This window comes from Polypterus senegalus, chromosome 13, assembly GCF_016835505.1.
Source record: "Polypterus senegalus isolate Bchr_013 chromosome 13, ASM1683550v1, whole genome shotgun sequence".
Lineage (NCBI taxonomy): Eukaryota > Metazoa > Chordata > Cladistia > Polypteriformes > Polypteridae > Polypterus > Polypterus senegalus.
The window spans coordinates 53,433,444-53,449,520 of record NC_053166.1 but is presented as its reverse complement, the minus strand read 5'-3'; the positions used below and the strand labels follow the sequence as shown (position 1 = coordinate 53,449,520).

Below are 16,077 nucleotides of genomic sequence, written 5' to 3'. Positions count from 1 at the left end.
TCATCTGTGACTGAAAACTGGCAGACCGCCATCGCGCTCTGCCTGCTCATGTGCCCACCTCCAACTCGTCACTTGAGTTGTTGTCGTCTTTGCACAGTCAACATGCACCTGTGACTCACGTAGACGTTTCATTGCTCTGTTCGGTTTTGGCTGCTTTTCTATATATAATCCACCAAGACACCCGACCACGGTAGTAGCGTGAATTGCTGTATGTACCGTGTAAAACAGTTTGCTATGGTGCACGCGGTCGTGCGTCGTAACCGAAAACTCTGTATTTAAAGACTGCTTACTTCATTGTGTTTTAACCTCAGTTGTAAAGGATTGTTTTAAGGATCCCATGGGATACACCTCACAAACAGTTTTACACGCTGCATATGGCGATTCACCGACAGACTGCCTTCCAAAATGTAATTTTTAAGGTTTGGTGAATGACATTTTACAGAAGTGTACTGGGGTGGGTCGGGGGTACTTCTGGGGAGAAACAAAAAAAAAACTTTATATTTTCCTGTCAACATCATGTCTGTTTGCATAAATCAACTCTGCTCCCACTGGATCAATTTTATGAATTACTAGGGGGCTTTGCCAACCCCCGGGCCTGTGCTATGCGCTAGCCACTTTGCGTTTCTGCCGCTTGACTGTGTTAACGGTTGTAGATATTCTTCGGGATATTGTAAGTTGACGTTTCTTTTCTTTATTTGGGATCTTAAAGTGAGGAAAACAAAAAATAAGAGCTGAGAGAGCTGGAAATGTGTCTGTGAAAAGCATTCACACGAATGAGAGGTGACAGTACCGTGTGCGTGGTTGAATAAGGTTGAGAGGAGGGCATGACTTAAAAAAAATCTCATGGCCAAAGTTTCGTCTCACGGGACCTGAAAAAATCTCTTGAAAAAAATCTTGTCTTGTCCCAAGATTTTCTTTTATAATAGAGAGACGAGTTGTACTTTTCTTTTTACTTTCTCGTATACTAAGTACACGGAAAGTATTGGAATCCTCCAAAAATTGTAAATATGTAAAATATGTAATATGTAAAACCTTGGAAGGATTTCAGCACAGGATTTATAAGGATTTATAAACTATGCACATTCTACACTTGAGTTGACATTTCAAGACCAGTAGCTGAAAAACTGCTTAAAATCAATACTAAATATAAAAATTAAAGCATTAATATGTATTTACTGTGCAATGAGTGAATCCTAAGATTATTCAGGATATTTCCATTTAAACAAACTCATGTTTTCAATGCTTTTCATGTGAGTGATCACATTTTGTTATTGCTTATGTCCATGTACAAATCCAGAATTAAATTTACAATTGCGAGGCAATATTACATTCTTCAACATAGTATTCAAATATATGACATGTGCTTTCACATATGTGTTATACTAATGAATGGTACTTTGCCTTCAAAAGCCAAACAAATGACCTAAATTCAGTGTTTCCAGATTTCTGCTCAACAATAAAGTATGCTGTTTTGCATGTTCTGTTCTGCGTGTTTTGGCGATAATGTGTAGTCATTAACACAGTACACGTTGCATTAATAGGGAGATTTCTTTGGTCCTTCAAAGCATTGAAAGACTAAATGAATTTTATTTTGATATTAACGAATTGAGCAACTTGTGCCATTGAACTGTTGTAATTTTTATCTTCAGTATGTACACTGATTACAATTACTAATTTAAGCCCCTTATTTATTTATGAATGGCATCATATTTTTATGGTGTGTGTGTTTTTATATTACTTGTTTGTCACAGTTTGTTCTACCATTTACAGGAGTAGCTTTTATAAATTCATTGGACTGGTACAATGTGAATAAAAGCTTTCTAATTCATTGCTGGTGTAGACATGTCAAATAGAAACTTCATTTGAGTCTTGTGTCGAGGTTTACTTGTAGCAACTTTTGTTAGCTCTGCCAGTCCTTCCAAATCCCTATGAGCATAACTGCGAAATTCGCCTTCTTAATCTGCAACATTGCACTTCATGTAAACTGGATAGATGCTTGGATTGATAAGACATTTTTGGAAATGCACATTATTTATTAGAGAATGAATACAATGTTTCAAATCTAATTATATAATTGGATAAAAGTGGCAGTATTGCGCCCGTAAGCGTTTTTTTTAATAACAAGTATGATTCCTGCACTTGTGCGATAAAATTCCCCTGCGTGAACACAAAGCATTTCAGAATGTGACTTCTGCCTTTTTTCTTTTTCACATGTGATGATGCTGTGCTGTAGCATCATCAATGTGATCCATTTTTATATGCAGTATCACTCATGTTTTTTTTTTCATGCATTATTGTGCCTTCCGAAGTACTTTGTCTACTTGCAGTCACACGAGCGGAGTGCCGACTTTCTCAGTACTATCGACACTGCAAAAAAACTAGTAGCTGTTACATTTTCAAAATTTAGGTAAGAAGTAGTAAAGAAATGTTTTTTTTTGTGACACCTCTAAATGAGATTATTGAATGGTGGAAGAAACATTGAAAAAATGCAGGTTAAATCCTTCAGGCTACATACATGTTTGTTGCATATAAGGTACAGCTGAGCCATTCTCTTATTTTTTTTAAATAAAATTCAACTTTCATACACTAGTAAAAGCAGCTCAAGACTATTCCATTCTCAAAAAACATCTATGATATTTAACTATAGGGAGAGGCATCCTGCTAAGCTTTGCGTCCCTTCAATTTTTAATTTTACAGACACTAGTTGTCTTTTCTTTGAGTTCCAGAGGCTAACCTTGCCCAATTGGGACAGGAGAAAAGAGAGTCTCTAGATGCTTGCAATCACTCAGATGATGTACCACATGCAACAACCAAAAATAAAAAAAAACAGGATACATATCTTCTATGATGATATGCTACAACATAAATATTGCAAAACTCGACTGTTGAAATATTTTCCCCACATCTACATTTGCCATTTTTAATTTTTTTTATTTCCAAGCTCTCCTTCAGGTTTCTATATTCTAGTTACCTCCTCAACAAGTACATATTACGTTTACTGGAATTCCATAATCATAAACAAGCTTGAGTCATTGCACAAGTGCATTTTGCAATGTGCTGTCCTCTCTTGCAAGATTGATTCCCATCTTGCTCTCAATTACCACCAGGATAAAGCCTAATGTCCAGCTACACTGAAATGGACTAAATGTAGATAAGATAAGTGGTTGTAATATCTTGTATACTGCAAGTCAACTAACAAAACTTTCCAATGCCTTATTTACTACCCTTTTACTTGTGTGATATTCAAACCTAATTGGGGTTACAGAATGCCTTTCAAGTATGAGCTCTGGATTTCAGCTTGATCCTCGTGTGTGAGTAAGTCTCTATAATGCACTGGCACCATGTCCAGGACTGTTTCCTGCTTCAAACACAGTGCTAGCATGATAGGATCCAGTCCTCCACAACCCTGAACTGGATTAAACAGGTTCAGGGATGTTATGTTTTAGTGACATGGCCTTCAATAATTATCAACCTTCCAATTATCATTTGTCCTGAAGAGGATTAGCCATGCAAAACGGAAAGATAAAAAAACACTACAGTGGGGAAAGAATGAGACTCTGAGATAACCAAATCAAGTCTAGGTAAAACTGAAGAAAAACAAACTACAAAAGATGGAAAGCGGCAATTTGAAAGTGGAGTAGTGGCACAGAAAATCATGCAAGATGCACAATTAACACCATTCACAACAACTAAGGGCTCGTTTATACTTCACACTCAGAACGCGTACGTGCCCGCATCATGGCTGCCATTTGATGCATCCTCTGAGCAGGTCTTTAGAAATTAACACGACACGTACGCAAGTTTCAGTACCAGCAAAATTCTGGGGGCGCAGTGTGATAAAAGTCGGAATGTGACAGAAGAGTCTCTGTTTACTATCTACATGTGACAGAAAGCCACTTTGAGGATCCTATGGAATCGATGTGCACACTTCGATGTTTGATGAATGGTTCGATGTGGTGAAGCAAAATGCCAACATATAGATGCATTCGTGGTGCTTTTATATTCAAGCGTTTCCGATTCCGATCATAGTGACACAATACATTTTAAAAGTCTCACATACCATCTTTTGTGCCGTCTTTTTTTTTTTTTTTGCAACTTCACAACAGCAACATAATGTACAGTGCCATATTTGAGCCACAGAGAAAAAAAATTACGGACATGGTGAAAACGTGTATTTTGTGATTAAAGTGGAAATTTTGGCTTTAATCTTGTAGTTTACTTTATCATTAAAGCAGACCGTCGTAAACGTCATCCCAGTTTTTAATAGCTACGAGCTTCTTGGACCTGACAGCAGCGGCAAGCAGCAATAGATCACAACACAGAACAAATTAAATGTATGATATTCCAACTCTCTGCAAATTTAGAATCTTTAGAGTTATACTTGATATCCCTTTCATGATGAAATGCATTAAAGTGTGTATGTTACAGTTTATAGATAAATTGTTAATTTAGTTTAAATAATGAATACTGTTAATAATTACAAACATGGGGGTGACAGAGTGGCGGAGCAGTAGCACTGCTGTCTCGCAGGAAGTCATGTCGCTGGTATTCCCTGCTTGGAGTTTACATGTTTTCCTGCAGGGTTTCCACACTGTTCTCCAGTTTCCTTCAAAAGATATGCAGATTTAGGGTCTTGGTGCTTCTGCCTCGTGCCCAATGCTTGCTCGAATGGACACATCCCTGGATTGATGTATTTAATTGTTAGACATCCTTTTCAGAGATATTGCGGTAAGGCATCATCGGAATTTAATGGATGTTCCAGGAAATTCACAACACAGCGAAGCCGAACCTGTTCTCACCGTGATGATACCTTGCATTGTCACCTGCTGGATTCCTCCAGATTTACGTAAAGTATGTGCACAAGTATAAAACAGTAAAAAGCTTTCGTAGCAGGAACATCCGCTGCAGCATGCGTCGCGTGAAGTATAAACCCGCCTTAAGGGACCATGGGTGTCAACTTGGAAAGGCAAAAGAAAAAAAAATCTCAAACTGCAACATAAAAACACTCAATTGGGTCATTTTCAATGGCCTGTCAGTGATAACACTTCTTGCTTGAGTTCAGAGATTCATCACTGCTAATGAAAAATTTAGCAGTAGGCAGAGGACGGCAGTAATGCCTTTATTTAAACAAAGCATTGAAAGGCCTGACTTGTTTGAGACGCATGGTCTTTGATATTCAACGGTGTAGAGGTTATGACTAACTGCTGAAAGGCGATGTAGGATACTTTGTGTTTTTAAGAGCAAATATTACTGTAATTTCTAATAACAATAGATTTCTATGCATGAACCATGTATTTGTAATGATTCATTTTACAAAAACATGCACAACAATATCATCAAATTTCATCATGACAACATGACTAACTGTAGACTTTTAGTGCACTGCTGAAGCCTGGTATAATTCGAAACATAAGCTTCATCTAAATGTGCTTATATTAAAATTTGCACTATAATCCTTCATTGCTCTTTTTCATCTTTGAATTGACTGATAATACGGTTCACATTCATTTCTGGCCCAATAAAAAGGCTGGTTCCTGGCATGAGTAGTGATGCATTCTTTGCATACACTGAAAACGACACTGTAAACTGAAATGGGTCATTGCTTAAATGTGATTATTGTATTTAGGTTTTACTGAATTTTGTAATTACATTCGACTAGTCAGATTATTTTGGGGACCTAAAAATGTAGATGTTTGTGGTGTACAGGACTGTATTGGTAAGATTAGCATTTTGCTATCACCGTAACTGCAGGCCACATGGAAAAAAAATAAGCAATCTATAGCACCATAGATTCACATGTATCCAACTTTTCTACTCATTTTTATAATAGCTTTAGGATTGGGAGGACAAAGGTCTCAAAGATGCCTATAGAAGGTACATACATAAGGGGTTATGGAAGAGGGGAACTGAAAAATGGGGAAGCAACCATGAGTAAACCTACTTAATTCAATGTTAACTGTGAAGTTCTAAAACAGCAGCAGTACTTAGGATTAGGAGGACTGATGCATATAGCCAATTTTTTACAAATTTCCAAAATGACAGAAATACAAACAAACCAAGTTACCTTGTTAAAAAAACAGTGCACAATAAAACTGAAATGCATATCAGGAGTTCTGTAAATTATCATACTGAAAGATAGAGAATCAAGCCTATCAGATCAGATTTCAACAAGGGAAGGCAGCTCTTTTTAGGTTACATTTTACACACTACTGCTACCTACCCCCAACTTCAGCTTATCTGAGCACTGTCACCTGTTCTTCAAGTCCATTTTAAAACTGTTTCCAGCTGCCTAGACAATCCTAATATTTAATGAAGACAGCCCAAAACCACTGCAACAACAAGTAGCCAGCACTTTCACTGAATGTCCCCTACTGAATGCTCTACTAGAATAAAACACTAACTCATGGACTCATGACCACCATGTGCTGCAAGTACACAAAGTAGAGATGTCAGAACCTTAAATATGAATGCAATCCTTGAGCTGGATTATATTTGTAGGACTGTAACGACAACCGTCTTAAACCTTTCCTAAATATTTCTGGGTGTCACTACTAATCACACCAATGTGCAAGCAAGCAATTCTTTGGTGTGACTACATTACACAGAGAAAGACCTAACAATTTTGTACTGTTCCCTAAATTCACAAAATAAGATATTAATGTAGAAAACAGAAAATAAAACATGCAGATAAAAATATACTATGAAAACATACAACCTCTGAAATAAAAAGGGGCTGCTATTTTCAAGTCATTCTTGCACAAAAACAAAGCACTTATGGAAAGATCCTGCTTTTGCTGCTCTTAAATCTGGCCCTTCAGATAGACCAGATTCACATGGTCGATTATGTACTTTCTTTGCTTCTTAAGGTCCTAACAGGATCAGGAGTCCCAAATTATGAACTTCACTGAAGCAGAACTACCTGCACGACGTGTCAAAAAAATCTAACTATTATCCTACGCACCCTCACCGAAAAGTGCACAATAAAGACAAGGTCTGTGATGTAGCAATTTTGCATTTAACAAAAATATGCATGAATATGATCTGGCAGAGAAATTAAAGCAGCTCTAAATAAATGTTTGTATATATCAAAACATTTTACAACTGTGACATTTAGAAAGCAAAGAGGTAAATTTACACACAAATGTGGGCTTAAGCAGTCACAGTTGGTTTTATGATAAAATCAAAATGGCAGACCAAGACATGATGGGTGTCTGCTTTTAATTAAAATAAAGAGATGCCTTTATTCTCTGTCCCTCTGCCCCAAAGAGATCAGAAATACTTATCCTAAAATTAAAAGACCATTGTTACAATGTGTATAAGTAGCAAATTCCAAACAAGCTTATGTGTCAAACCTTTAATCCTTCATATTATTGACAAAAAAGTATTCTGACACAATCATTTATTATTTAATTAATCATGTATTTTTTTTTCAGAAAGAAAAACATAAAATAAGAAGCCCATTGTATTGCTTCTTGAGTTAATTAAATCACCTTGGGAGTAACAGTTTCCAAAAATGTATTTGCATTTCTAATAAAGCAAATGCAAAATTATTACTATTATTACCAAAAATACCCAAGACAGGACTGAACTACTTGTAACTGGCAGGTTTATGTTAACATTTTTATATTTCAACAAATAGTATGAGCTTATTTAAAGTTTAATATTTCAAATAATATTTCGTAAAATTTTGTAATGCTGCTCCAAAACACCCAGCGCTAAGGGGCAGACCTTGGGCTTGAGAGGACTGTTCTGTGCCAATCAACATCATGGCAATTTATTAGGAGCAGCTCCCAATTTCAGTCTCTACATTCAGACTCATGATATGCGGTGTGGTATAAATCTGGTAGACCAGCATTATTAGTACCAGATAGTGTTCTGGTGAGCATTGTAATGAGCATGATGGTTTACCTTATCCATGTCAGTTTTAGCACCTCCCAAGCAATTGTGATCGCCTGCTTTCAAAAATAGCCATTTCAAGGATTTACCAAGAATGGTGTGATAAGCAATCTGCAGCTTGTGACAGAGAAGGGTCAAAGGAGAATGGCGACAATCATGTAAATGACGAGATAGGTTACAGTCTGGCAAATCATCGGATTGCTCATGTGAGGTGCCTTGAAAAACAACACAACAAAGACAGGTTTTACAAATAATTAACTGGTACTCAACTGAAAAGTTTCACTACACCAAAGCAACCTTAATATACAGAGTGTTTACATGTGCCTTAATAACCCAGATATTCACCCAATCCTGGTCTCTAAAATGCCACATAAACCCTTATTCTGTTTAGAAAACCTGGTTAACCCAGTTACAATTAAGGATTCTGTAGCCTGCACATGTCCATTGCACTCTTGTTTGCCTGCCTAGCTTCACACATGCTTTTAGCAACCACAGGTAGAAGCATCCACTAAGATTACTTTCCTGAGGCCAATACTTGGGCAATTAAATTATTCCTTCTCTTGGTTGAAATAATCTGTCTCCATATTTCAAAAATCACTAAATTTACATTGATGAACTGAACATACAGTGCTAAATTCAGCAGCAAAATCTCAAGAGCTGTAATGCATTCAAAGCAATGTGCATTATTATATAGCCCGATTACTTTTTTATAGTAAAGAGAAACCCAGTGCAATACTTATTTTATTGAAGTAAAAAAAAAAAATACCTGCATTAATACTATCACAGCAGCACTGGGTTTAAGGCAAGAAGCACAAGTACTGTACAGGGTCAACTGCAGGAGTCAATTGCATAGCCAGGGAGAAAAGAGAATGCTGGGTGCAATATGGCAACAGAAAAACATTAGTAACGTGTCAGTTTAGCTTTCATCCAACTATTTGCTATAGGTATGTTAGAACAGAGCGATCAGGTTACGCAGTAGCCGATGTCCATTCTGTAAATCACCAGGGGCTCAGATCTGAGATGTAAAAAAAGAGGATGGATGTTACTTACTTCGCAGCACATGGAGAACTACATTTACTTATAGGATACAAGACAATTATCACAGGCTTCGTGCTTGTTTTCAGATTCACAGTGGCCAATGATGACATTCAACTGCTTGTTTTAATGACATCAGGGCGTTCTGACAAAGGAGAACTCCAGAAGACTCCTTGTGCATGTAAACGTGGATTTTTAAGAAACCAGGCTTCTGCCTTAACAAGGTTACAACCTTTACCTTGTTTAGGTGTGTCCGAGTAATGCACTCAGTGAAAAAATATGAAGAAAAAATAAAAAGCAGAAAGAGACAGAGATGGAAAATAAAGCCATCAGCAGTATGTAACAGCTTAAACTTGAATTAACTGGACCTGTTCATTACGTGTTATTTTTAGTACGTACTGATGTAAACATAAACCAAAATTCTGACAAAGTGACTTGTAGATAAACCTGATTTAAAAAAGACAGCTATAAAGCATTATATGCATGAAACATGTTAAAGGAAACCATCCGGAATAATTGCAGCATTTACTATTTCATGTTGTAGTGATATACTGTAGTAATGTTGATTTTAATTGGGAGCATAGGTGTAAGCAATATTTATTAGTTTTTTTTTTTTAATGGCCAAACAAAATGTCAGTGAATGCAGTTGTTGCGTGCAAATGATAAATTAGGAATCTTATCATGATTATATTATCTGTTTACGGTATATAAACCTACATGCATCCAATTGACCAACTGAAAAGAAATTCTTGGCAATTTGCAGACAACAATGTTTTTTTTAAATAATGGATAAGTCCAATGACTCTGAGGCTTACAAAAACGTTAATTTAATTAGGGTGAGGGGACAAACATGAAATTACAATGCAATTTCATATTTAATTATTGTAAAGGATGAGCTTTGTGCTAGGCTACAGCAGCTGCAGTACAGCATATCTGGGCACTTCTAACTGAAAGTAGGGGGGGTGTCCTGGCTCAAGTCCCACCTGTATCCTTTTTTTATAAAAACACTGTGTTGTTTTTGCTCCTGTATTATTATTTATCATGCCAGTTCATAAGTATGTCTATAGTAATCTACAAATGTCCGTTTTCCTACATACTATCCTGACATCTCTTAATCCATCTAATTAAATAAAATGGCTTGCACAATGTAATTCTTACTACTAGTTTTTTATAAAACTGATGATGAAATCTTCACCTCTAGCTCAACAGGTTAAAGTTTTTACTTAAATAGTTGTATCTCCCACAGAATAGTACAATGGCGGCACTAAATTACAAACTACAGACAATGAGTACAACACTACACACTGAACACTGCATGAGACGATATATAAAAACAACAGACACCATGTACAATCATGGAGTTGTCAGTGCAAGTAAGTGCCAAGTAGCCTTAGAGCACAAACAATGAAAACTGCTCCTGAATCTTGTGGTTTATGTGCTAATGACCCAATACCATTGGCAAGAGCAAAAAATACGATTGTGAATGATGGCCGAAATCTCAACAATACTGTTCGCCTTTCAAAGGCAGGCTGCGTTACATACAGTGGATTCAGAAAATATTCAGACCTGTTTACTTTCTACACACTTTATTTTGTTGAAGATTTGTTGCCATTTTAACATCAACATTAATTTGTACTCAATCCATAATGACAAAGTGAAAACATAATTTCAGAAAAGTTTTCAAATTAACTAATAATCAAAAAGCGAAACCTATCATCTATTAATTCAGTACTTTGTAGAAGCCCCATGGAAGTAACTACAGATTAGAGTCTTTGTGGGCAAGTCTCTACAAGCTGTGTGTATCTGGATTGGGGAAGATCTTCCCAAGTTCCGTTAGACTGGATGGGAAGCATCTGTAAACCTTCAGGTCTCTCCACAGTTGTTCTATGATGCTCAAGTTTGGGCCTTTGGCTGGACCATCCAAGGTTAGTCAGAGACTTGTCCCAAAAACACTCCAAGCATTGTCATTATGTAATTAATAAAGTTTGTAACTGCACACTTTACCGCAGAACTTTTCTCAGCCCTCTGCACCTACAGTATGTGAAGAGTGATATACAAAAGTACACCGAAAAATTGAAATGAACAGTCACCCCGGACTGAGGTTGTGTGCGCGGTTTGGTAGTTTTTTTTAAAAGACGTCTCTATACTTAGCTACATTATCCTTCCATCATTTCTGACCAAACACCCTATTCCTACTTCTGTCTCTGAGAAACCCCCAGGGCATGATGGAGATCTGCCTAAAGAGTCAAATTTTTGTTTCATCATCCCAGAGAATCCTTTTTACCCCTCATGCTCTCAGAGACCTTTAAATGCCATTTAGTTATTCTACCATAAATACCTGATTAAGGGAATGCTGCGGAGATGGTCATCTTTCCAACTGGTTTTCCAATCTCAGCAGAGGACTTCTGAATCTATTTTAGAAGGACCACTGGGTTTGTGGTCACCTCCCTCACCAACACCCTTCTTGCCCTGTTACTCAATTTGGCCAGAGGTCAATTCTAGGAGAGTCTATTGGTTCTAAACTTTTTTCCATGTTCCAATTATCAAGGCCACTGTGCTCCTGGGAATACTCAAAGCTTTAGAAATGGTTTTATTCCCTTGCCCTGATGTATGCCTCACCACAATCTGATAGTGGAGGTCTACAGATAATAGTTGTTTTTTTTTTTTTAAACTTGACATGCAGTGTGAATTGTGGGTGCTTACACAGCCTTTCTAAATGATTACCAATCAGTTCATTTTGCCACAGGTGTCTGCTAATCAAACTTTAGACAAGTTTCAAGGATAAATACAGCAGCCAAGTTTTATCCATTTAAAACTAAATCTACCACATACAGCGTGCAGAAAGTAAAGGTGTCTGAATAATTTATTAATCTACTGTATATGACAAACTGAAGAGCTGTGTGTGCCATTAACATACCAAGAGACCCTCACTACCCTCTACAATTCTTTTGCAGTCCTGAGCCGAGCAGACTCTGAACCAGGATATGATGTACTGAGAATAGATACCACTGGGCACCTACAGAAGACGAAAGAGACAATCCATAGGCACTGGCAAGTCCTCCTTTAGCCAAGATATGTTGTCCTCTCTTTAGATCACTGATTGTTGTGACTCAAAGAAATGTTAAGCTGTTGACCTTCTCCATCCAATGAATACTGAAGTGGAGTCTACATCCTGCTTCCTGAAATGTCCAACTTATTGTTGTTGCTCATATTAAGGGAGAGATTAATGCTCTGCCATCACTATGTCATAAGGCACATTTGTTCAGCTTTCCTCTGCTTTTTAGCCATTAGTCACTGCCTTTAAAATGCAGACTAGACAATCGATTAAAAAAAGATGGGAGTTGCACTTTCTTCATCTGTTTCGACTGAACATTAACCTTTGTTACACTGGTATAATGTCAAAATAAATGCCATATCTACAACATAGGCTGCTTCGATAAAGTTATGTGGATACCATTGGCTGGCAGATTTAAGGAACAAGCCCCATAAAAGGTAGGAATTTAGCACCATCATTGTGCAATGGAATTTGGCGTCAGCTTGCACTCAGCCCCAAGGAGGAGCATTCTTATTTCACATTACTGCACTTGTATGATAGGAAGGTGCTGCAGTACTTCAACACAGAGTTTTGGCTGTGTAGCTCTACATAGTGTACTATTCTTTAATCACCTCTGCTATCGAGATATAAAACAAAAATAGAACCTACTCACCCTGCATTTTAATGAACCAATTTCTTAATATTTTGCAAAACAAATAAATTGAAAATGTAAAAATAACTGCCACAACTACCTTTCTTTCTTTTAGGAAAAAGGTCAAATCAGTTAAGAATAGCCATTCACACGTTCTTTATTAAAGCTGTGTCACTGGGCAGATGCCTATGGCAGTATTATGGTTATATTTCATAAACTAACTCAAGATAGGGTACCAATCTCTCACAGCACACACTCTTACAGGGCCATATTAGAGTAACCATTTACTCTAACATGCACATCTTTGGGATGCAAGAGCAAAATCGGTGGGCCCAAATAACCTATGTTAGCACAAGATGAATATACAGTACAAATTCCATACACACAGCAACCAGACTGGGACACTCAAATCTATATCAATCTAAGCTTCACTTTGTTACAATTTAGATGACCAAAGCAAAAATTAATCTAAAACAAAAAAAAAATCTCCTTTGCATTTAAATGACTGTTTCTGGCATGACACAGATAACCTTGTTACTGGCATAATCCTTCATGTTTTTGAAAACACACCAGTCATGCTATGCCTTCAAGCAGATAGGGGCTTTTAAAACAGAATGTGTGAAACAACTAACAGCAGGAAAGAAAAACAACTCCCTCACCTGAAATGGGAAGATGTTTTCATTGCGGGCCATGTTCTCCTCTAGCCACGACTTCTGGGTGAAACCTGGGTTCGTCCGGGAATACTTCTGTGATGGTATGTGACTGTTGGGGAAGGTCTTCTTCAATGGGGATATGGAGTTAAGGGGTGCCATACCTCCATTGAGACCCCTACGATAATCCCGGCCCTGTGATCCTCCCCAGCCCCCATAACCACCCCCAGGACTCCAGGAGTTGGAGGATGGAGTTGGGGAGGGGCTTTGGTAGCTGCCCCAGGGCGATGCCGGTTTACTGAGATTATTGGCCAAATGTGGCAGCTGGCTAAAAGGAGCATTCCTATGTTGAAATGGTGGTGGATGGGGACTTGCTGGAGACCTCCTGTGCTGTTGATGCTGATTGTGAGGATGCTGAAAATGTGGGTGGGGTGGATGGTGCTGAGAAATGGGTGCAATCTGAGGCGAGAAACTGCCACCAAAGCCAGGACCAACATGGTGTGAGAAATTCTGAAAAAGCAATGGGGCATTACTGCCAGAAGCTGCTGGGTTGAAAAAGCTAACATCTTCATTAATGATTGTAGAGGGGGTGGGCTGTATGGCAGCAGACCAGTTATTAAAACCTGTCAGGGATGATGTAGAAGTAGTGCTGGATTGGGCAGCGGTTCCAAGCCCTGATGGCTCCTGGTAATCAAACCCAGTTAATACTGGGGACTCAATTCGCAATTTCTCCTTGCCATTTCCACTCTCGGGAGTACCACTGTCTCCTTTGCTCTCTTCTGGTCGTGACTTGTCATGCTCCGAGATGATACCAGTTTCCTGATGATTAGGAGAGAGCTGTTGTTTTTCTTGTGTTTCTTGTATTTCCTGTTGCTGCTGTTGGGCTTTGGATTTTTCAGACCCAATGATTTCATCCTGCATGTTGCTGTGGGCAGCTGCTGCAGGAAAAAGCCAAGCTGATCCAGCGCTGCTGCCATTAGCAGCTGTGTTATTATTTATAAAAGCAGCAGGACTTGGAGATGTATTTTGATGGTGATGCTGAGGCTGCAGATGTGGATGAAATCTTACTGGAAAAGCTGATTTATTACCAGTGTTATTCTGAACTAAGACTCCAAACCCGTAATCCCCCATTTATTATATTTTCCAGTATGACTTTCCCCAACAGTATTTGTTGTCAGATGTCCTAAAAAACAAAAATCATAGATCAAAATAAAACATATCATCAATTTCATATATAAAATGAATGCACAATTTAATCATCAGCAAAGATAAGTGTATTTTATTTCATCTACATAAACCAGCAACCACTTAAATGAGATAAATATTTGCATGCAACATTTTTAATTGCATTTCAGAGCAGCCCAATACAAACCCTATCATGCTCATCATTGGTGATCTACATTTGCTCTGCGTTTCTATCCGCCTCCTCATGTATGTAATTTCGTCTATAATTTTGCACATACACACGATATCGGAGCAAAGCTGCACAGGCCATCACATGTAAATGCTGCAAGATCGTGGTGGCGTTGTGTGAAATAAAAAAGGGGAAAAGGGATCCGCAAACAACATATGAAAAGGGAGAATCGATCACCTCGCTCAAATGGAAGAAAAACAAGGACTGAGGGACGAAATCGGGTTTGGACGAGCAGAAGTGCAAGGCGTGATGTGAATACAATCTGCTGCGGTGCACATCTGTATCGTCACGCACACGCACATAATAAGGCTCACCGGCCTTGTGACGTGGGCAGAAACGCAGAGGCTCATGTCCTCGGTGCCCCAATACATTCTCCACGAAACAAAAAAGGTTGGCGATTCCATCTCGACAATTAGATTTACAAATAAATTGTACCGTACCTTTTCGTCCGTTCCTCTCGGATCCTTAACCTGCCAAAACCATTTAAAAACAGGGAAATTCTGATGACGTCTTCTGTTTGTTCGGGATTTGGGCCAGTTTTCCTTTTCGGCGATAAATAGCTGTTGAAACGAATGTTAACGTTTGTTAAAATACTCTTTACCACTGAAAACACAGTCCAGGCCGATCTACTCCTTTTTCAAAATCGTAAGAGCCCCAGCAAAATCCTTCAAATTATTAAAGAAAACTGAAGTGCTTCAACGGATAAACAACGTTCTTTATTGTATCCTAAATAAAATGTTAAAAAAATAATAGCAATAATAAAAATAAATGTTCTCTATTTACTCGATTTTTCTTGTGCTGACCTGAATGACACAGACGTACGAGATAGTATATTTTAACTATTTTTACAGATAAAATTACGTCATCGGTCGGTTCTCGGATTCCCCGAATTGTAGTGTTACGTAAAGGAAATATGACTATACAAATATCAGATGTACGTTTCGACAGTTTTCATCTTTGTTAATATACCCTTTTCGCGTCCGTATTTAGTTATTCTTTTATTTTAATTTTCTTTTGCCGGCGCTACGTCGCCGCCGTCCTTCTCCTCAGAACCGACCGAGGCTAAATGACAGTCAGGCGAGCCGCGAGACACTTCCGGCTAGAGCCTGTCCCCCTTTGAAACCCCGCCCATCACGGGCATTTAAACCTATCTAGCGCTGCCTACTCTGCAGCTATTGCTTAATATGTGTTATCATTGGCTAACTGCTTTTAAGGCGACGCCCCATAAGGTCAAAAAAGGAAGTCCTGGCTAATGCTCAATGTTGCTTTGAGGGGGTTCGGCCCAGTGAGGTCGCTGCGTACTAGATGCAGCTTGTAGAGGTGGAGTTAAAGGAACTTGAGTCCCCACTCGAACATTAGCAACATTTTGACAAGAACAGGCCATTCAGGGCAGCAA

General features: G+C 38.2%; 1 protein-coding gene across 2 annotated transcripts in view; it reads right to left on the bottom strand.

The window, feature by feature from the left end:
- cpeb4b (cytoplasmic polyadenylation element binding protein 4b) overlaps window positions 1–15,765 on the bottom strand; it is an 80,440-nt gene extending 64,675 nt beyond the window's left edge. Inside the window, exons 1-3 of one of the 2 annotated variants that reach the window (XM_039775858.1) lie at window positions 15,651–15,764; window positions 15,122–15,241; window positions 13,277–14,450 (exon numbers count right to left, since the gene is read on the bottom strand). In XM_039775858.1, the coding sequence (XP_039631792.1) occupies window positions 13,277–14,398 (1,122 nt within the window). In that variant the 5' untranslated portion in view covers window positions 14,399–14,450; window positions 15,122–15,241; window positions 15,651–15,764. Of the gene's footprint in view, window positions 1–13,276; window positions 14,451–15,121 lie in introns of both variants that reach the window. The other variant, XM_039775859.1, reaches the window with a different exon arrangement.
- Window positions 15,766–16,077: the final 312 nt, after the last annotated feature.